This window comes from Saccopteryx leptura, chromosome 1 (genome assembly GCF_036850995.1).
Source record: "Saccopteryx leptura isolate mSacLep1 chromosome 1, mSacLep1_pri_phased_curated, whole genome shotgun sequence".
Taxonomy (NCBI): domain Eukaryota; kingdom Metazoa; phylum Chordata; class Mammalia; order Chiroptera; family Emballonuridae; genus Saccopteryx; species Saccopteryx leptura.
The window spans coordinates 95741153-95763573 of NC_089503.1; the positions used below are offsets into that span (position 1 = coordinate 95741153).

General features: G+C 38.3%; 1 protein-coding gene across 5 annotated transcripts in view; it reads right to left on the reverse strand.

Moving 5' to 3' along the window:
- Positions 1–3325: 3325 nt before the first annotated feature.
- ARHGAP20 (Rho GTPase activating protein 20) overlaps positions 3326–22421 on the reverse strand; it is a 108434-nt gene continuing 89338 nt past the window's right edge. For all 5 annotated transcript variants that reach the window (XM_066371639.1, XM_066371640.1, XM_066371638.1 and 2 more), the window contains 4 exons: positions 19473–19582; positions 11589–11778; positions 10331–10445; positions 3326–8357 (listed from right to left, as the gene is read on the reverse strand). In XM_066371639.1, coding sequence (XP_066227736.1) covers positions 6493–8357; positions 10331–10445; positions 11589–11778; positions 19473–19582 — 2280 coding nt within the window. In that variant the 3' untranslated portion in view covers positions 3326–6492. The remainder of the gene's footprint in view (positions 8358–10330; positions 10446–11588; positions 11779–19472; positions 19583–22421) is intronic.

The following is a 22421-nucleotide window of genomic DNA, read 5'->3' on the forward strand; positions in this document are numbered from 1 at the left end:
CATTTAATATCTGTTTAAAGATATTTCTGTATAAAGTCTTCAAAAGTGTATCTGTTAGTGATAAATTCTTAAAAGTTTTTCTTCATCTGATGTCTTTATTTTCCCCTTCATTTATGAAGGATAGTTTCACAAGAGATAGGATTCTGGGTTGATAGTTCTCTTAGCATTTGCAAAGTGCGTTACCATCTTCTGGTCCCCATGGTTTCAGATGATAAATCTTATTATCTAAATTAATTTCCTTATTGGCAAGGTATAATTTCTGTGTGCTTTCAACATTCTTTGTCTTTAGTTTCCAAACATTTAATTATGTTGTGTCATTCTTTGCATTTATGTAATTGTGGTTTCGCCCAATTTCTTGAATGTGTACCTTTATGCAGTATCTTTCATTAAATTTGGGAAGTTTTCAGCCATCATTTCTCTAAATACTGTTTTAGCCTTAAAACTCTGTTCCTGCAACTCTGATAATATGAAATTGGAACTTTTGTTACTGTACCGCAGGTCCCTGAGGTTCTGTTCATTTTTTTTTCAGTCTGTTTTCTGTGTTCAGTGTAAATTCTATTTATCCTCAAGTTTACTGATTCTATCCTCTGTCATCTCCACTCTACTACTGAATCCACACAATAGTGTCAGTTGTCTTTTCTCAGTAATATTCTTGGTTCTTGGTGTGACAGGTGATTTTCAGTTGTAATGTATACATTTTGTCTATTATGTTAGGAGACCTTGGGTCCTCTTTAAATACTTTATTTTAGTAGGCAGTCACCTTCTTTTGCTTTAGCACACAGGTCCTGGACTATATTTGGGGGTTGTAGTCCCAAAGACTGTTTTTCAAAGATTTTGTGTTGTAATTTTGATCTGTTCTCCACCAAAGAAACCCCCTTGTTCCATGGCTTGAGACTCCCCAGGCTTGGGTGCTATGTTGTGTTAGAATCCTTTCTGTCTATGCTATCTGTGCATCCCAGCCTTTGGGTGGGGGAGAGGAGTCAGCCCTTTAGAGCAAATATGCTTTCTAGGCTGAGCTGCTTGTTGTGGCTAAATTCCTCTTTGTTGTTGCTTGGCCACTACCTCCCAGTGGGGGAGGGGAGCCTCAGGTTTAGCAAGAAAGGCTAATTGTGCCCCTGGCCACTTAATGTTAGTGGGCATTCATCTATCCCTCTTGCAGGTGGTGCCTGGCTTACCTAATGAAACTTCAACTGATCAGAGGAAGAAATGAGTATGTTTGGGCTGCCTTCTGTTGAGAAGACTGGGAAAGGTCAGGAATGACTACCTTCTATTGGTTGAGGGGATGTAAGATGCTTTGCTACCGTGTTGTTTCTCCAGTCTAGAATTCTGGACCAATTTACTCTTACTACCTTTTAGGGTTCTCCATTGGTTGCCTTTGCATTGAGGACTTAACGATTTTTCTTAACTATTGTATTTGGTTATACTTAGTAGGGAGGAGTAGGGAGACACAAATCTATACCATTTTGTCTGAACCAAATTTTCAGTCCAATTATTTTTACATTTACTATAGCTTTTTGAATTATATCTGATACTGAATGATTTTTTGTTTAAACTGGAGATATCCAGCCAAGACAATCTAATTTTGTAAGTTTGGATTGACTTCCCATATATAAATTGTGTTCAGTTTATTATGCAGAAAGTATAATCCATATTTCAAGGTACAAGGGTAGAAAAAAGCCTGGGGTCAGAATGAGGTTCTAGATAAATATATCCATTATATAGGGCTATTATGGTCATTAAATGAAAAAAAAAATACACATATGCACTCATCTCCAATGCATGTAGGCAACATAAGTACCCAATAAATATTAATGTTCCTTTCTTCTACACAACTCAATTTTTTTTCCTTAGTTGTTTAAAGGCCTCTGAGGACAGAAAATCTTTTTTTCACCTTGTATCCCTAGGGTCTAGAATAGTATGTGGCAATAAAAATTAAACTGCACTAATAGTATTTATATAATTTGTAACACCTCTGACTCCTCCCAGTCATGTTCTATCCTTCTTTCAAATTTCTTTGACCCCCCCTGTGATTGTTTCTTGCTTGAATTAGCTCGTCTTTGGCTTTTGACCCCTTTTATTCATTTGTTCTGCCTTCAAGTAGTAAGTTTCTCTGTGTTCATATATTTTTGATGATTCTCTGTTTCTCAGTCATCCCATTCTTGGACAAAGATATAAAATATTCCCTTTCTTCCTGAATTTTAGGCAGTAACAATCACAGCTCCTGTGACCTGCCAGAAAAGCAGTATTTCTTTATAGCATCCATTTTAGTTGCTCAAGTAATGGGCTATCTCACAAATACAGGTTTTTAGCCAATTTATTCACTCTCATAGTAAATCAAGAGGCTGCAAGGAGACGCTCTAAATTTAATTCCAAGTTACTATAATGTAAAGTAAAACCTAGATGAAAACAATTAGCATTTAAACCTGAAAGTGTCCTAAATCTGCACCAACTATTGCCACATAAAATCAAACTCCAGAAAATGAATTACCTTTGCTATGACAAATTAATTAGGTTAGAAAAACACTTTCAGCTAGTTTAAAGTAGTATGTGTGCTCTGGCACTGCACAATGAGAACACAGTGTACAAACAGAGTAACAACATACATCTAATACCATCCTCTGTATATCTTCTCTTTGGGATTTTAAAACAAACTTCCAAACAATACCCCAGAGCATTCTGCAAATTCTGCTACACATTTGACACTATGCAGAACTGAATCTCAAGGTCACTGTGTTTAAAAAACAAAACAATACAAATGAAGGATTTATAGTCACAGGTGGCTCAGAAACAGAGGAGGACTCTTACTTAGGTTAGATAGCACACAGAGCTCAGTAGTATCCTTTCTCTCAGCAGAAAACTTAGCTTAAATGATAGCCTCATAACCAGAATAGATATTAAAGTTAACAATTTCTTCAACTTTTATTATTCAGTTTGTGTGTGTATGTTGAAATAAGCAGTTTGCAAAGACTTTGTCTCATCATTAAAATGTGACTAGGTAGGATGAGTTAAACATTACCATAATTTGGCTAGATATACATAATATTCTTAGAGTATCTTTTCAACAAAATATGCCATTGGTTCCAGGAAACATTAGATCTTTTCAATTCAATGTCACGCCATAAAAAGTAAAAAAACAGTGTGAGATAATTTCTTGAATCAATATTTTTAGTAGATTGGCCCTTTTTTTTTTTTTTTAACAATGTTAAACTTATACATAATGAACCTCAATGAATACTGAGAAGCAAAGATGTAGGTCATGAGAAACCAGTAATATTTAATGTTTAAACGACCTGAGAAATACTGATGACTGGGTATGTGTCTGGGGTTAACTGGTCAGTTTGGTCAGAATGGTTGAAATTTAGATAAGAAAATTTCATGCAATCAATTAAACTGAGTTCTTTTGATATGAGAATCTAGACTATATCTTATTCTAGGAGTAAAATAAAAACATAATGCCTAGAAAAATGAAGACTGTGTCTAAAGCATGACTTGTTTGATAAATGGTAAGATTAGAAAAATATAAAAGAAAAAGTTTTTTTTTCCTTTTAGAAAGACTGACTGTGGCCTATGACTAAAAGCTTGTGTGAAGTTCCATTTCTACATTAATTACATTTGATGAAATTTCCAATATTAAGCAGAAATTGGGCTTATTAACTAAAACGATTCTACAAAGGCAGTATTGCTCTGGTGAAATTGTTAACTCTGGTGAGTGGTATTTTATTTAATAGACAGCATGGACTTCATACATATCCATTATCAGTGCCTTGAAGACCAAACAACTTTAAAAGTTAGCAGCAGTTTCTGCAAGTACAAAAATACACATTTATTACATAACTGGATAGTAAAATTTGTCAAGATATATTATACAAACTCAAAGCATTTTAGATAAAGCATCAGTCTAATATATTATAGATTAACAGAGTGTAATAAAATGACATGTTCTTCAAATCATACAATACTTTACAGCAATATTAACAAACTATTCACATTAAGTATAACAGGAGAATCTAAAGGAACACACAGAGAGAAGAATGGTTATTTAAGAACCTCATTTTCTATTTTATTGTATCCTTCAAATTGGGTGGGTGATTTTCTATTTATCAATATATTAAAAAAAAGGCTCAAACTATTATTTTGTTAAGAAATTTCTCCCAGAAAGACCCTCCAAGCCAGAAGAGCTTTATTCACATCTTGCGGTTCTGACAGTAGTCTTGCCCTAAGGTAAGAGAAATCCCTGTTGCCTTTATACACCACAGAAAATGCATACTGACACCGAGGAGTCTAAATATAGGAGTGGTTGGTTACCAGGTGAAATCTACTTCACAGCTGTGACTGAGATGGCCAGTGTCATGAAGGAGTTCTTTGGACCCAGAGCTCTAAAAGCTAATTATAATGCTTAGGGCAAACAGGGTTATGTACTCTAGAGGTAGGTAGCTCTGATAGCTAATACTGAAAGGATTTCTTGTATCTTACAGAAAACTTTTTTTCCTTATAACTGAAATATGCAACATTTGGGACAACAGGAAAAGAACATGTGCATGAAAATTTCCTGGTGGCTCAGAAAAATAATTCAAATAAACTAGTTTGTGGGAAGAAGGTCCATCTGATGGGAGACTAAAGAGACCCAATGAGTTCTAAGCAACTTCTTGTAAGTAACAAGTTTAAATAAAGGAAGATGCACATTCTTTACTGACTCTATCACTTCATACTGGCTGGCAAAGCATAATAATCAATGGAGAAAATACAGGAGATGTACCAGTGTAACTTTTTATTTTTAATTTTCTTAAATGAGAAGCAGGGAGGCAGAGAGACAGATTACCGTTTGTGCTCTGACTGGGATCCACCCAGCAAGCCCCCTATGGAGCGATGCTCTGCCCATCTGAGGCCATTGCTCTGTTGCTGGTCAACTGAACAATTTTAGCACCTGAGATGAGGCCATGAATCCATCCTCACTGCCCTGGACCAACTTGCTCAAATCATTTGAGTCATGGCTGCAGGAGGAGAAGAGAGAAAGAAAGAAAGAGAGAGAAGGGGAAAAGGTGGAGAAGCAGATGGTCAGTTCGCCTTTGTGCCCTGACTGGAAATCAAACCCGGGACATCCATACACCGGGCCAATGCTCTACTGCCCAGCGGCCAGGGACTGATTTGTTTTTCAAGTAGTGCTGCATTGCTCTGCAAAGGCTCCAGAACACAGAGCTGGAAGAGAGAGCAGGAAATGTTTGCTCATCTCACTGTCCTTTCTGAATATACCTGTGCTGGTATCATTCTCAGCAACCTTTCCTGCTAGAAGGTGACGTGAGAGCATTTGTTATCTGAGTGTGGGGGAAGACTGCAACAACAGACCTTTATTACAGCAATGCTATTGCCAACATGGGATCAAAGCCTGGCTCCTCTTTGCTGAAATGTTTTTCTACAGCCCTGCCTCTTAGGGTAGTCAGCCAGAAAACATTACTGATAAATCATTCTTTCTCTTGATTATCATTTGGCAGTGGAGAGAGCGATTTAGAGGTTGCCAGGTTATGAAGAGTTGCAGAATAGAATACCCACCAAAATGGTTGTCAGGCCTTGCTCTCAGTCACTGGCTTTGAATTTCCTTAGCTCAATAAATTTTTATATATTTTTGTCCCAAATGATTTATGGTTTACAGATAGTGTATTCCCCATTGGATTATTTTATATCCATGGACATTTCTTCTCTTTTTTGTCTTAAAGTTATACTGGCCCTAGATGGACAGAGCAAGGGGGCTTGCGGGCGGACCCTGGTCAGGGAGCATGCAGGAGTTTGTCTCTCAGCCTCCTCAGCTTTCACTTAATAAAAAAAAATATTAAAAAAACGAAAAACAAATCAAATAACACAACAACACAAAACCATTATCGTGACACCCATAGTTCTTGAATCACTCTAGTTTTTGAAGTCTAGCTACATCAATGGGCTGCCTTCTGCAATGATCTGTGAGGGCATGTGACTATGAGAAATAGAGAAATGGCCACGGGTTTGGATTCAGGGAAACATCTCATAAGATTTCCTTCATTACCTGGCATGCTTTTCTTCCCAATGCTTTGATCAGTGGCATTTTTCTTGCCTAGTTATTAAAAACATTTCATGGACTATGGATGGTCTCTCTGCAACCTTGCCGTCTCGCCACAGTCCCCATTCTTCACTCCTGATACCCTGGCCTTCTCAGGAAACCAATCTTATATAATGCATGTTTTCTCCACAGAAGCTGCTTTCTCTCTCTGCTAGGATCTCTAAAGCTGCATGACAGGACTAATTCCATGCTTTTATTGGGAAAAGCCTCCCAAACACTTACATGATGAATTTTTTAGTCCAAACTTTGCCCCAAATGGTCTCAACACAGAAAATTATTTTTGTTGTTCTAAGTATTAGCAATGATCATCTTTATGCTACCCATCCTAGGTATTTTATACAAAGGGGTCATAATAATTATTGTCTTGATGCCATTATCAGCCTAGTTTTACAGACATCAGGTTCTTATTTTGGTAAAGTATCTTTGGTTGAATGTTTGTCCTCAGCATCACAAACTATTGCAGGCTCTAAATCAGGGCTGGACACATCATCCACAATCAAAGAGCTGGGGGAGGACCTCGCACGAGGCAGAGTACCAGGAGAGCGCTGCCTACTGTTTTCCCTTTCCTTGTAGGACTTCATACAAAGCTCGAATCTGTCCTCCACTAGGCCGAATGGAGAGCTACCGTGTTTTTCTGACACTTGCCTGGGATAAGAGCTATACTGCTGGGTACTCTGTGTAACTCCAAGTGCTGCCATTGCCCTTAGGGGCATGTCCTTCTGTTTCTCTTGCAGTAAGTTGGTTTCTGGAATGCCAGAAACATGGGGAGGTGGCTCTGTGAGTCTTTGTAGAGAAGCTACTTTCTTTTCTTCTAATCTGGACGCCCTTGCTTTGTTTTTGAGGGACCAATTTTTCAAACTGGCCATACCATTTCTCAACCACGTGCTGGGGTGCAGAGTTACAGAATGCATTTGTGAATGCCGCTCTATAGGGTCTCTCTTTGTGTAAGCCAGGCGGCAGCTGGCCTGCCCAGAGGAGGGGCCAGGCATGCTGGACATGAGACCGGAACTGCAAAAGTTGGAAGGAAGTTCCTCCTGCTTTCTCTCAGCCTGGAAAGTGCAATCTATCGGAGAGGAAGTTTCAGTGGGTGTAAACACGGAATGTTCTGAAATCTGAGAAAAAGCACTGTCTTGGGAGCTCACCGATGAGCCCGACGGGGAAGTGCCCGGGGAGGACAAGCTAGAATAGCTAGTCCTGGGGCAGATGCTTAATGTCGAGGGTAAGAGCTTCTCAGTGTTTAGGTTTGTGGCACTGCCCTTGCCCACCTCGATCCCCATGACCAGACTCTGATTAATGAGCTTCTGCCCCTCCATTTGTAAAGACTTGTGCTGCTTGAGATAATCCTCCTCTCCACGCAAGTGACTGGCTTCACAGCTACTTTTATTCTGTTTCTTTGAAAAAATCCCCTTGAGGTAGCTCAGTTTGCAGGGCTGGTCATCCATGTTGGGCTCTGAACAGCGCCGGTGCCTCCGTAGAGTCTTGAGGGGATCTGCTGTGTGTGGCGGGGCGAGTCTCGACGTGCCTGCCTCAAAGGGCTGGTTCCTGGGGTGATCGTGTGAGGCCCTGTGACTGCAAGATGCCACAGAAATGGCCACTGGCCTGGATGCAGGGAAGAGCTTCACATGGTTGCCTTCGTGATCAAACAAGCTTTTCTTCTTAGCATTTCTATTAGTAGCATTTTTCTTGATACCAGTGCCTGTAACTAAATTCTGTTTAAAATACGTCTTTCCCTCTTCCTGCAGGGGTTGGTTCTGCTTCAGATGGGCCTCATCCTTTTGTGAGAGGACTGCATCATAGCTGGACTTCCGGAACTTCTTCTGGTAAAACTGCCTGAGGGAGGACAGCTTGGAATCTGGATTGTTGATGCTGGGCTCTGAGCTGCGCCGGGGTCGCCGCGGGCTCTTTGGAGCATCTGCTGCAGCTGTGGACAGATTGCTGGGGGTGGCCGTGCCGGGTGGGGTCCCGGCCTGGTCCTCCAGTGTGGCCTCTCTGTACAGCACTGTAACGGGCACTGGCTTGGATTTAAGAGGCTGTTGCGTAGGAAAGTCTTCATGTTTAGGACAGTCTAAGTCAAAGTCGCTCAGGGTTAAAAGACCTTCCAGCTCGGGTTGGTCAAGGTCATCGTCACTAAGGGTCAGGACAGAGTCCATGCTTCTGCTCCCCTGACCACGGTTCTTGACCAGGTCACTACACGGAGCATCAACATCCTCATTCAGCTCATTTTCCAAGCTGTCATAGGAGGAGTCAGTCATTTGTAAGCAAGAGATATCTGTGAAAAAAATCAAACCATGAGTAGTACTGTTAGTTACTCCCAATACATGCTGCCTTAGAAAACCACTTAAGGTACTAACTTTAATTCTCTTTTCATGTAGATTTTTCAAATTTTTACTCTCAAGAAAGGAAGGATCTTTCACAATCTTCTTAATTTGTTAGTGCAGAATATAAAATACAATTGTTTGAGTACACTAGATTTCTCTTAGTTCCTGAAGAAATGTGCTCTCCTTAGGTAAGATTTCCTCAAAGCAAGAAGGCATGTGCTAATACCAAGAAATGGTAAAATAAAAAATATGAAGAAATCAATGCCAGGTATACCTAGGTTCTGAATAAAACTGCTGGTTTTTTGTCTTTTTTTTTTTCTTTTGTAGTGACTTATTTTCTTTCTTTAAAAAACTTTTTAAAAAGATTTTATTTATTGATTTGAGAGAGAGAGAAAGAAAGGGGGTGGGAGGAGTGGGAAACATCAACTCATAGGAACTGCTTCTGGTATGTGCGTTGACCGGGCAAGCCTGGGGTTTCAAGCCAGTGACCTCTGCATTCCAAGTTGAAGCTTTATCCACTGCGCAACCACAGGTCAGGCAAGAATGCTTTTTAATACGGATTGCTGGTGAGCATGCATAATTAACTCTAGTCTCAGGGAAACAATCATAATAGTTAGATATCACAGTTATCCATATTTTGTAGATACAGAATTGATGTTCAATGGCATAGAATAATTGGACAAAGTCCAATTATTAAACAGTCATAATTGGTGGTACAGGAATTCATATTCTGGAAGGCTAACTGTCTTCAAGTATCCTCCTATACCCACCATGAGGCTACTGGGTTTTTGTTTTTTTTTATTAAGTGAGAGGTGGGAGGCAGACAGACAGACCCCCAGATATGCCTCCACTGGGATCCATCCGGCAAGCCCCCTACCTGGGCGATGCTCTGCCCATTGCTTGGCAATCAAGCTATTTTAGTATCTGAGGTGAAGCCATGGAACCATCCTTAGCGCCCCAGGCCAACTTTTGCTCTAATTATTCAAGCCATGGCTTCTGGGGGAGGGGGTGAAGGGAGAGGGAGAGAAAGAGAAAGAGAGAGAAAGGGGTGGGGTGGAGAAGCAGGTGGTCACTTCTCCTATGTGCCCTGACTGGGAATTGAACCTGGGACTTCCACACACTGGGCTGATGCTCTACTGCTGAGCCAATACACTAGAGCGAGGCTACTGTTTTTAAACTGTTTCATAGTACACTAGAATTCTAAGGTGTCTCAGGGACCCTAATAGGAAGGAAAGAAAAAGATCAGGTCTGCCTCTGGACTTTCAATTCCACTTTTTTTTTTTTCTGAGAGAGAGAGAGAGAGAGAGAGATAGAGAGAGAGCACGCCAGACAGACAGAAAGGGAGAGAGATGAGAAGCATCAACTCACAGTTGTGGCACTTTAGTTGTTCATTAATTACTTGACTGGGCACCAGTGACCCCTTGTTCAAGCCAGCGACCTTGGGCTCATCAGCAACTATGGGGTCATGTCTATGATCCCACACTCAAGCCGGTGACCCTGTGCTCAAGCTGGTGACCTTGGGGTTTCAAATCTGGGTCCTCAGCATCCTAGGTTGATGCCCTATCCACTGTGCCACCACTTGGTCAGGCTCTATTCCAGTTTTTTTTTTCTACTCCAGTTTTAATCACTATATATATTAGCATTCCTTATAAAGTTTTATTAAAAAGAAGGTTAAAACCATAGCATATCATGCTGCTATACTAACAAGTTCTTGAAGTGTGGGATCTTGTCTTATATGTTTCTAACCCCATCAGTGTTCCTCTTAGCAGGCCTTCTAATGAAGGAGCCCTAGACCCAAACAGCCCCCCAGGTCAGAGGCTCCCTTCTCTTAAGCTGCTGTGGGATTCAGGACAACTACTGCCCCACCATCTTCACAGACATTTGTCTATTTCTCATTAAAAAACAATCCAATTATTCACAATACCTGAGATATTCTCTCTAGTATCACATCTCACTGAAACCTCTCCAAAGAGGGAAGTGATTTCTTTTCCAAATATTCTACAGGAACTTTCAATCAGAAATTGGATGAGCAGAGTGACCTGTACAAAAAGGGACAAAAGTGAGTGCTAATTTTCACACAGCATGTCTACAAATCATATTTCATATATCACTCCTGATTTCAATAAAAATGCAAAAGAATACTGAGAAAAATTCATGTCTGTTCTAAAAGTATACAAAATAGTTACCTCGAGAAAACTACAATACTGTTAAGAGTAATTGGGTATAGGAATTAATTTTAAGAAGTGGAGTAAAGTTTTTATTGTGGCCTTGGCCTAATGCTAACATTTTATACCTATGGCTCTGTCTTTAAACTTAGGGTAGTTTTAAGTATTCTCTACAGAGTATTTGGGGTGAAGAAATATACTTTATTATTACCCTTCATTAAATAAACCATCATTAAATAAAGACTTATGAAATCTATTTCTTATGCAGAAGGTTGCTGTGACAAGCTTGGGAAGAGGGCATCCTCTGTGAGCTTGCTATGAAGGAGAAAGGCAGCTGGAGAGAACACTTGCGTTTTGCCCGACTGGTCTCTGCCTCCGCACTTCCTCCCCTCAGGCTCCCTAACTGGAGCTGCTTGGGGAAGAGGTAACACTTCACTGGGAACTTTGTGCCTCTACTGGAATGTACTGATATCTTTCCATAGTTTCCCTGCCCCAATAGCTGAGGCAAAGGAGCAGCCAGAATAGTGGGAGCAAAGGGAATTAATATCCCCAAACGCTGTATTAAATGCCAGACACTACGGGAGTGTGATTTCAAGTCAGCACTGTGTGATCTAGGTATCACCACCTTCATTTTCAGATGAGTCCCTGGGTCAGAGTAACTAATTTTGCACCAGACTGTACATTTGGCAAGTGCTAGGGATGAAAATGGAACCTTGGTTTATTTAACTTCAAAGACCTTGTTACTTTGTAAAATCATTTCAACTGCTTTCTTATCACTCTATAGTTTAAGGCACTCATAGTTTTTTGCCCCTTTAGAGGAAAAATAAAGAAACCCAACTGCTAGCACTTTTCTGCTTAAGAGATCACTTTTCTATAGTCTACCAGGATAGCATAAAATAACTAATGAACTCAAATTTCTGCTATTTAAGAAAATGTCTTTTAGAATTAATACCCTGAAATTTAGGTTCCAACTGGGGACTCAGTTCCCCAGGGCATAAAAATGAAAATCTTCATTACCTTTTTTGTAAATTCATTTTCTAGCTCTGGGCTGGAGGAAGTAGGAGGCCAAAGAATGCTTGGAGCAATACACACCGCTAAATTAAATGCAGTCATCTGATTGGATGAGGAATGCTGCTCAATGTTGTGTAACACCCCAAAAAGGTACCTTAGAAGAACAACATGGGCTCTTGGAAGCTGATCTAACAGCCTAGAGACAGAAAAAAACAATGTATTGTTTAAGCAAGACATTTCATAAAAAATTAGTATAAATAGGCAACCCTCGCTTTCCATGGGTTCCCCATGTGAAGCAAGATTTCAATACGGACGCATGAGAGTTTCCATTAATATGGTACCATGCAGAGTGAGGACCGCTGGGTCAGAGGGAGAGAAAAGAAGTGCTGGGGATTGAGTTACTTTGTACACTGTCTTAACAACACAATGAACATGTAAAAGAATTCAGAAAAAAGGCTCATAAAAAATGCTACCTGAGCCCTGGCAGGTTGGCTCAGTGGTAGAGTGTCGGCCTGGCGTACAGGAGCCCTGGGTTCGATTCCCTGCCAGGGCACACAGGAGAAGCACCCATCTGCTTCTCCACCCCTCCCCCTCTCCTTCCTCTCTGTCTCTCTCTTCCCCTCCCGCAGCCGAGGCTCCATTGGAGCAAAGTTGGCCTGGGCGCTGAGGAAGGCTCCATGGCCTCTGCCACAGGTGCTAGAATGGCTCTGGTTGCAACAGAGCAACGCCCCAGATGGGCAGAGCATCGCCCTCTGGTGGGCATGCCAGGTAGATTCTGGTCGGGTGCATGTGGGAGTCTGTCTGACTGCCTCCCCGTTTCCAGTTTCAGAAAAATGCAAAAAAAAAAAAAAAAAAAAAAATGCTACCTGAAATATTTACCTGAAACTAATATAATGTATTTTGACTTAGGCAAATCCTATAATATTTCAGAATATTCTCAACCAAGCCCTCCAAAAACTGTCTGATGAAACAACCATTAAAGTGCTCCTTTAATGCAATAGTAACACAGGAATTGTGTCTTTTGAGGGGAACCCAAACTTTAGTTGTTAAGATCGCCAGGTCCATTCTGAGAACCTATGTTCTGTGCCACTAGTTTCCAAAGTCAGTCTGTCCCAAATTTTGTATCACTGGTATCGCTTTCACATATAAGTCAAGCTTATCATAGTCTATTTCCTACTGTTCTTATTTTGTAATTGACAAGAGACTGTAAAATTATCATTCACTAAAAATGATTTTTACTGTTGTCCAGAAAACATATACAGGAGGTCCTTGGGTTATGACAGTCTTGACATATGATGTTTCGAGTTTACACATTCACTCCCATAAAAATGTTAAAATATTGAGATGTGAGTGTTCCAGTTTACACCATTAGTGTTGTCCTATGGACTACATAGGAGAACTAGTTTGGTTGCACATGGTGGAAGAATACACATATAGTATAGTATAGTATACTATGGCTGTTTCCTTTTTCTGTGGTTTAGTTGTGTTTTTATGTTCTAGTCTAGATGATGATTTTACAACTGTGTTAGGATAGGTAAGTGATTTAGGCTGGGGTGTGTTTTGACTTACACCAAAATTCGGGTTACGACACTGTTGTAGGAATGGAACTGTGCCGTAACCCGAGGACCCTCTGTATGTTGATATTCTTAGTTGTTGCTTTTTTTTTAAACAAGAATCTGCAACCAAGATGAGAAAATTAGGTAGTTTGATTCCTGTTGCAAAAGACAAGAGTAAGGCATTTCTTAGTACAGTGAATTTACAATGAATGTAGTTCTGTAGAGACAAATGATGAAAGATATTGAAATGGAGCAAGAGATTACTGAGTGTGTTCAATGGAAAGTAAGACAGTAGCATACTTTTCTATTATCTGATTTATGGAGGCTTGAAGGCCTATGAGCTAACTTTACAAACTCTATAAGTTGTAGATAACTAATAGTGTACCTAACACTTGCCCATAGGATTGAAAATTCTGTCCGGTAAAGAAACAAATGATTTATTTGTGGTCTTCCCCTACCCATCAATGCCCCAATAGAGAAAGCCAGTTTTGCGTCTATTTGTAAATTGATTTCCACATTATTTTTTATAGATATATGTGTTTTTTTTTTAATTTTTATTAATTTTCACTTATTGTGTTAACATGGATTCAAGTGTCCCACTCAATATAACACCCTCTCCCCCCAACCCCATGTCCCCCTTTACACCCTGTTTTCCCCTCCCCCTAACTCCCTTCCCCCCTTCCCTTTGAGATTTGCTGTCCTGTTATCTGTATCTATGTGTTATGTATACATAATTTGACTAATTGCTTCACCTTCTCTGATCCCATCCCCTCATCTCCCTCCCCTCTGACTGCTGTCCCTCAGGTCCCTGTGATCCCACCTCTGCCTCTATTCTGTTCCTCAGTTTACTTTGTTCATTAGATTCCACATATAAGTGAGATCATATGTTATTTGTCTTTCTCAGCCTGGCTTACTTCACTTAGCATAATAATCTCCAGGTCCATTCATGCCATTGCAAAAGGTAAGATTTCCTTCTTTTTCATGACTGTGTAGTATTCTATTGTATACATGTACTATAGCTTTTTTATCCACTCATCCACTGATGGACACTTGGGCTGTTTCCAGATCTTAGTTATTGTAAACAATGCTGCAATAAACATAGGGGTGCATATCTTCTTTTGAATCAGTGATTTGGTATTCTTAGGATATATTCCTAATAGTGGGATAGCTGGGTCAAAAGGCAGTTCCATTTTTAATTTTTTGAGGAAATGCCAAACTGTTCTTCACAATGGCTGCACAAGTCTGCATTCCCACTAGCAGTGCAGGAGGGTTCCCTTTTCTCCGCACCCTCACCAGCACTTATTGTGTGTTGTTTTGCTAATTAGCGCCATTCTGACAGGTGTGAGGTGTATCTCATTGTGGTTTTAATTTGCATTTCTCTGATGATTAGTGATGTTAAACATTTTTTCATATGCCTACTGGCCATCTATATGTCCTCTTTGGGGAAGTGTCTATTCAGTTCTTTTGCCCATTTTTTAATTGGATTGCTTACCTTCCTGGTGTTGAGTTTTAGAAGTTCTTTAAAAATTTTGGTTATTAACCCCTTATCAGACATATTGGTGAAAATATTCTCCCATTGTGTGGGTTGTCTTTTTTATTTTGTTAATGGTGTCTTTTGGTGTACAAAAGTTTTTAGTTTGATGTAGTCCAATTTTTTATCTTATCCTTTATTTCACTTGCACATGGAGATAAATTGGCAAAATTATTGCTATCAGAGATATCGAAGAGTTTACTGCCTATGTTTTCTTCCAAGATGTTTATGGTTTTGTGACTTACATTTAAGTCTTTTATCCATTTTGAATTTATTTTCATGAATGGTGTAAGTTGGTGGTCTAGTTTCATTTTTTTGCATGTATCTGTCCAATTTTCCCAACACCATTTATTAAAGAGACTACCTTTTCTCCATTGTATGCTCTTACCTCCTTTGTCTAATATCAATTGACCATAATAAAGGCGTGAGTTTATTTCTGGGTTCTCTGTTTTGTTTCATTGATCTGTATGCCTGTACTTATGCCAGTACCAAGCTGTTCTGATTACAATGGCCTTGTAGTATAACTTGATATCAGGAAGTGTGATACCAGCCACTTTATTCTTCATTTTCAAGATTACTGAGGCTATTTGTGTTCTTTTTTGGTTCCATATAAGTTTTTAGAATGTTTGTTCTATATCTTTGAAGTATGCCATCAGCATTTTAATAGAAACTGAATTGAATTTATACATTGCTTTGGGTAATATAGACATTTTAATGATGTTTATTCTTCCTATCCCTGAACACAGTATATGCTTCCACTTGTTTGTAATTTCCTTGATTCTTTTTTCATATCTTATAATTTTCCAAGTACAAGTCTTTTACCTCCTTGGTTAAATTTACTCCTAGGTACTTTTTTTGATGTTGTAATAGAGGACTGTTTCCTTAATTTTTCTTTCAGACTATTTATTATTGGTGTATAAAAATGCCACTGATTTCTGAATATTAACTTTATACCCTGTCACCTTGCCAAATTCATTTATCAGGTCAAGTAGTTTTTTGACTGAAACTGTAGAGTTTTTTTTTTCTATGTACAGTATCATGTCATGAGAAAATGATAGTTTTATTTCTTCTTTTCCAGTTTAGATGCCTTTTCTTTCTTCTTCTTGTCTGATTGCTGTGGCTAGGACTTCCAGAACTATGTTGAATAAGAATGGTGAAAGGGGGCACCCCTGCCTTGTTCCTGATCTTAAGGGGATTGCTTTTAATTTTTGCCCATTGAGTATGATGTTGGCTGTGGTTTGTCATAGATGGCTTTTTATCATGTTGAGGTATGTTCCCTGTATTCCCACTTTGCTGAGAGTTTTGATCATAAGTGGGTGCTGGATTTTATCAAATGCTTTTCCTGCACCTATTGATATAATCATGTGATTTTTATCCTTCCTTTTGTTTATGTGATGAATCACATTTATTGATTCGTAAATGTTGTACCAGTCTTGTCTCCCCAGATTGAATCCCACTTGATCATGATGTATGATTATTTTAATGTGTTACTGGATTCAGTTTGCTAATATTTTCTCGAGAATTTTTGCATCTATGTTCATCAGGGATATTGGCCTATAGTTTTCTTTCTTTTTGGTGTATATACATGGTTTTAGAATGAGATAATGCTTGCTTCATAAAAGGAGCTTGAAAGTTTTCCCTCCTCTTAAATTTTTGGAAATAGCTTGAGAAGGATAGGTGTTAGTTTTTCTTTGATATTGTAGTTTGGTAAAATTTGCCTGTGAAGCCTCTGGTCCAGGACTTTTGTTTCCTGGGAGCCTTTTGATAACTGTTTCAATTTAATTTGTTGTAATTGGTCTGTTTTCATTTTCTGACTTTTACAGATTGAGTTTTGGAAGATTGTATGTTTCTAGGAATTTATCCATTTCACCTAGGCTGTCCAATTTTTTTGGCATATAGAGCTTCATAGTATTTTCTTACAATCCTTTGTATTTCTTCGGTGTCAGCTATTACTTCTCCACTTTCATTTCTAATTTTATCTATTTGAGTCCTCTTTTTTTCTTGATGAGCCTGGTTAAAGGTTCATCAGTCTTGTTTACCTTTTCAAAGAACCAGCTCTTCGTTTCATTGATCTTTTGTATTTTTTTTAGCCTCCATGTCATTTATTTCTGCTCTGATCTTTATTATTTTCTTTGTTCTACTTCTTCTGAGCTTTATTTGTTGTTCTTTTTCTAATTCTTTTTGATACAGGGTTAAGTTGTTTATTTGAACCTTATCTACCTTCTTAAGGTATGCCTGTAATGCTATGAACTTCCCTCTCAGGACTGCTTTTGCTGTGTCCCATAAATTTTGAGCTGTTATATGTTCATTTTCATTTGTTTCAAGGAAATTTTTGATTTCTTCCTTGATTTCATTGTTAACCCATTCATTATTCAATAACATCCTTTTAGCCTCCAAGTGTTTGCATGTTTTTCAGTTTTTCCATTGTAGTTAATTTCTAGTTTCATGACATTATGATCAGAAGATGCTTGATATGATTTCAGACTTCTTAAATTTGAGACTTGTTTGTGTCCTAACATTTGGTCTATCCTAGAGAATGTACCATGAAGTACTTGAAAAGAATCTATATTTTGCTGCTTTGGGGTGAATGGTTCTAAAGATATCTATTAAATCCAGTTGATATAATGTGTCATTTAAGGCTGTTTCTTTGTTAATTTTCTGTCTAGAGGATTTATCCATTGATGTTAGTGGGGTATTAAAATCCCCTACTATTATAGTATTGCTGTCGATCTTGCCCTTTCTGTCCATCAAGATCTGCTTTGTATATTTAGGTGCTCCTATATTAGATGCATAAATATTTACAGTGGTTATATCCTCCTGTTGGATTGCTCCCTTTATCATTATGTAGCGACCTTCTTTATCTTTTACTATAGCCTTTGTTTTAAAGTCTATTTTGTCAAATATAAGTATTTCTACCCCAGTTTTTTTTCATTTCCATTGCATAAAATACTTTTTTCCATCCCTTCACCTTCAGTCTGTGTATCATTTGTTCTGAGGTGGGTCCCTTGTAGACATCATATGTATGGTTCCTGTTTTCTTTTCCACGCAGCTACCCAATGACTTCTGATTGGATCATTTAATCCATTTACATTTAAGGTTATTATTGATATGTACTTGTTTATTGCCATTTTATTATTTAAATCTACAATCCTCTTTTTCTCAATTTCTTTTTTTTCCTTTGGTCTTTTCACAGCAGGCCTGTTAACATTTCTTGCAGTACTAGTTTGGTTGTAATGAATTCCTTGAGTCTTCTTTTGTCTAGGAAGTTTTTTATTTCTCCTTCAATTTTAAACGACAGCCTTGCTAGATAAGGTAGTCTTGGTTGTAGGCTCTTGCTTTGTATCACGTTGAGTATTTCTTGCCAATCCCTTCTGGCCTCAAGTGTTTCTGTTGAGAAGCTGGATATCATGCTTATGGGAGCTCCTCTGTAGGTAATTAACTGCTTTTCTCTAGCAGCTTTTCTTATTCTTTCTTTGTCTCTTAACTTTGGCATTTTAATTATGATGTGTCTTGATGTAGGCCTCCTTGGGGTCCTTTTTAATGGGACTCTCTGTGCTTCATTTCTGCATTTTTGATTCAATTAGGTAAGTTGTGGTAGTTTGAAATCTCCTCTGAACTGAGTGCAACATCACTCATTAATTAATAATTTAAGTTAAATCTCTTACATGCATTCATTTTATATTTGTAAAAGACTCAGAATATTACTTATTTTTTTTAGAAAAATCAAACTTTAACAGAATATAAAGTTTTAGACAACGATCCACGGTATAGAATCTTATCTTCACTATCTCTGAATGGAATCCACCAAACCATAATGGAAACAGGGATAGTATTTTGTTACAAGCTTTTGATTCCTGGTGTCTTCAAAAGTTGTACTACTTTTTTCTATTGATAAGAGATGTCTATAAATAGCAATGTATATATAGTGATGGGTGAGACTTGACTTGGGGTGGTGAACACACAATGCAATTTACAGATGATATGTTGTAGAATTGTGCACCTGAAACCTGCATAACTTTATTAACCAATGTCACCCAATAAATTCTATTAAAAAATAGCAGTGTATAGATAATAATTTATATTTTAAAGTTGCTCAAGAAAAAGCTCACTAAATCAGCATATGAAAAAAATGACATCAGGATTGTGGGTTTTCCAGTAACTATAAGTATTGCTTTTTTAAAAAAAAGAAAATAATGGACATTTCTTTCCTATTCTCTTATAATGCAAGAAATATTGAGGGATGTGGTTGGTTAGTTCTGCCAGCAGCTTCCCTTTGCATGAGTATGGACAATGCATTCCTTGTCATCGGACTAAAACTGTGCAACTTTCTTTTTCCTTGACACTTTTTAAGAACTAACTGCCTCTCTGCAGTGCTCCCCACAATGCCCTCCCCCCCACATCTCTGTTACAGCACTGATTAAACTGCACCATAGTTGTAATTCTTGCTTATCTATGTACTTCCTCCTGGAGGGAGGACATGTTCCATGAATTTAGTTCTCACTGAGATACATAATAGTCTGGTTAAATAGTTACCAAAATTAAGATCACCAATTGTAGTTTGGGCATATAGTATTAGCAATTGGTCTAATGGGTTACAGCTCCTCTCAGAAGGTGTACAATGGTCAAGTATGCCATGTAAATAAGATTAGGGAGAAAACAATAACACTGACAGTAGCTAGCATAAATCTATTTTTAAACTAGTCCCCATGGATATGACATTTACAATCATCATAACTTTAATAGACAAGCTTAGAAAATGTGTTTCCATAAATTTTTGAGACATGACCAAATTAGAATAATTACCTTTGAATTGTATTTATTTTCTCTTCATCATTTCCTTGATCCATTACACTGACCCAGTGATCATAGAGATCTGATGAAAAAATACTTCCAGGAATATTTCGTAGAAAATCCTTACATAAAGGGAAAAATAAATATTTTAAATCATTGTCTTTGTGCTAAATATGTATTGGAGAAATTATGAAACATTTTGTTGAAAAGTTCAGTTAAGTCCTCTTTGTAATACACAGATCTGTGTCAACTCTCCATTAATGTGTACACGTAGAAATACACACTTTGATTTTTTCCTAACAAAAATTAGAAATAGCTGGAGTCAGTTATAGTGGGAAAAATACAAGACAATCTGTTTATGTACAGGTTAGCAAACTAGTACTCTGTGACAGAGCTTGGCAAATCATCTTAAATCCCCTTTCCCCTCTCAAATCACCAGTTCAAAGAAATGCACCAAGACATTTGTGAGGTTCATAAGGTTGTAATCTGTTATCCAATCATTATATACATATTTACTCAGTGGGATGTCCCTGTTATTTTCAAACTTTATATTCCAGTGATATTGGTGAACAATTCCATCTAGAGATAATTAGAGTTTCTTCCTGTATGTCCCATAAAAGGGTTCTTACCATCTGGGGGGAAAATGCTATCCAGGCAATGGCTCCACTCTGGGAGCCTGGGGCAACCCCTCCCTCCATGCCTGATGTACACTGAATAACAGGTCCCCAGCACATGATCCCTCTGGCCTTCCAGAGCCTATTCTGCTGAAACCACTGGTGGGGCTGGGTGTGTTGAAACCAGACTATATATAGCACAAGCAGTACATGGCCAAGGGTCCTTGTTGTTTGGCCTTTGTTTATAAAAAGCTTAAAAATAAACTGAATGAGTGAAAAAAAAAAGTTTGGTTCTGGTCCTAGGTTCATTTCTGTATTAAGCCAACTCTTTCTGTTGCTTTTGGCATGGTATTAGCAAGGATAACTTGCAAAGTCTGATCTCCACCTTGGTAAACTTTAGGCAGAGAAAACTCAACTTCATGTCTAAGCAGTATACCCATGGCTGGCCATCATTTTGCAAGTTCCTGCTTAGAACCTGGAAATAGGAGAAAGCTGCAATTGAGCAATTTAAACATTGCTGGAAAACCAAATCAGCGATTTTACCAGTGTGTTTTACAAAAAGCAACGCACAACTTCTTAGTTACAGGTCATGCTAATATTACTAATAGGAAAGCTGTGATACCTCACTGTTACAGTGAGCTGATTACATGTGTGTCTTTCCCACTAGCTTGTGAGCTCCTCCAGGGCACAGGCCACCCTCACTCATATACTTCACTGCCAAGCACAGGCCCAGACATGGTGGTCAGTCCTGAACTGTTGCTGTATGTCAATATAAACAAATATTAATGAGAGACAAGAGAAGGACAACTGACTATAATTCAGATTCTAAAATAACTTTTAAAACCTCATTGTAGTATGTCTCCTAGAATAATACAATTTTTTTAAAATAGTAGTTAACAAGTAGGAAGAAGACTGATTCTTCCTGTTGTATTGTCTCTTTCTCGGTTTTATTATAGCTTTTTCTGTTATTACATCTTCTAGTAGAAAGAGACATGAATACTTGTGATTCAGATTTGTCTTTACAAAAGTTACCTCTTTTTGGTATTGAATTTTCATAATTCCAAACTAATTTTAGTTGCTGCACCTATTTTAAAAGTCAGATTTAAAAGAGGCAAAATCTGTTATTTCAAAGTGTGGCAATGACAATAGCTCTCTTTTTAAATCTCAATGGAAATATACTCCGTCTTGAAGAAAAACACCCATTAAAATTTAAATGTACACTTGAAAGATAATAGGTCATAACATCACAATGAACTCTCCACAGCTGGAATAACATGTTACGAAATGCAACCACCATCACAGCTGAGAAAGGATTTGGGGGCAGGTTCTGAACTACAGTCGCCAGCTCCCAGCACCGCACAGACAGCCTCCTCCCCTCCAAACCAGAGCCCAGGGCACCAGCAGAACTACCAAGTACATCTGAGATGAGATTCTTTCAGGATTAAAAATGAACTTTCCCCCAAAGGTCTCAGAGATCAAAGTTACAGTGTCTCAAGCAAAAATTGAGCTTATATTTAAGCAAAACCAGCATAAGTAAAAAATTAAAGAAAAACTAAAGTACCACCTCTAAATAGTCTTAAAAATAAGAAACAAAAGCTCAAAGTATGTTGGCAAAAGGTGTCTACTTTCCTGCAACTACTTGGAAGAAATGAGAATAAAATGCAGTTAAAACTTCAACTTCTTATAACCTGTTTAAGCAGAATTTTCAATCATTTGGATCAGTTTTTGCCTTTTCCTTATTATTGTATAAGTAATATTTCTGAAATTTAAAAAACAATTGAACTCTTCTGGAATTATACATTTTTTGTAATGGACTCAACATTTAGCACAAAACTTTAAGAAGTGTGATGCTATGAAGAATAGCATAATAAGGAACATTTTCTAAAACATAGGCTTTAATTTCTTAAATTAATAGATGGGATAAAGCCTAATTATATGATTAAGAAGAAGAAAAATACATTGTGTCTCTCTCTCCTCGACATATATCTGCCTGAGCACACCATATGTATCTATATTGTATGCCGGATTGAAGAGTAATCACAAACCCTGTACAAAACAGATTAGACGACCCTAGCTCTAGCTCTCCAGTTCTTCTAACACTTAATTGCAGAAGCCCAGAGCATGGGTTGTTTAAGAGCAGACATGCCCATTTAGCAGGAACATCTGATTGTGCATTAGATCATGAAGTAAGATCCTGTAAGCAGTTGACCATCCAGCAGGAGTAGGGATATGCAAGAATCTTCCTCACCATGTTTTCCTGAATTTGGTGTTTATGCTCCACACCCTGGGATGCAGGCTGGGGCCCTGTCTCTATCCCTGGCATGGAACACGCCCACCCTGCTGGGAG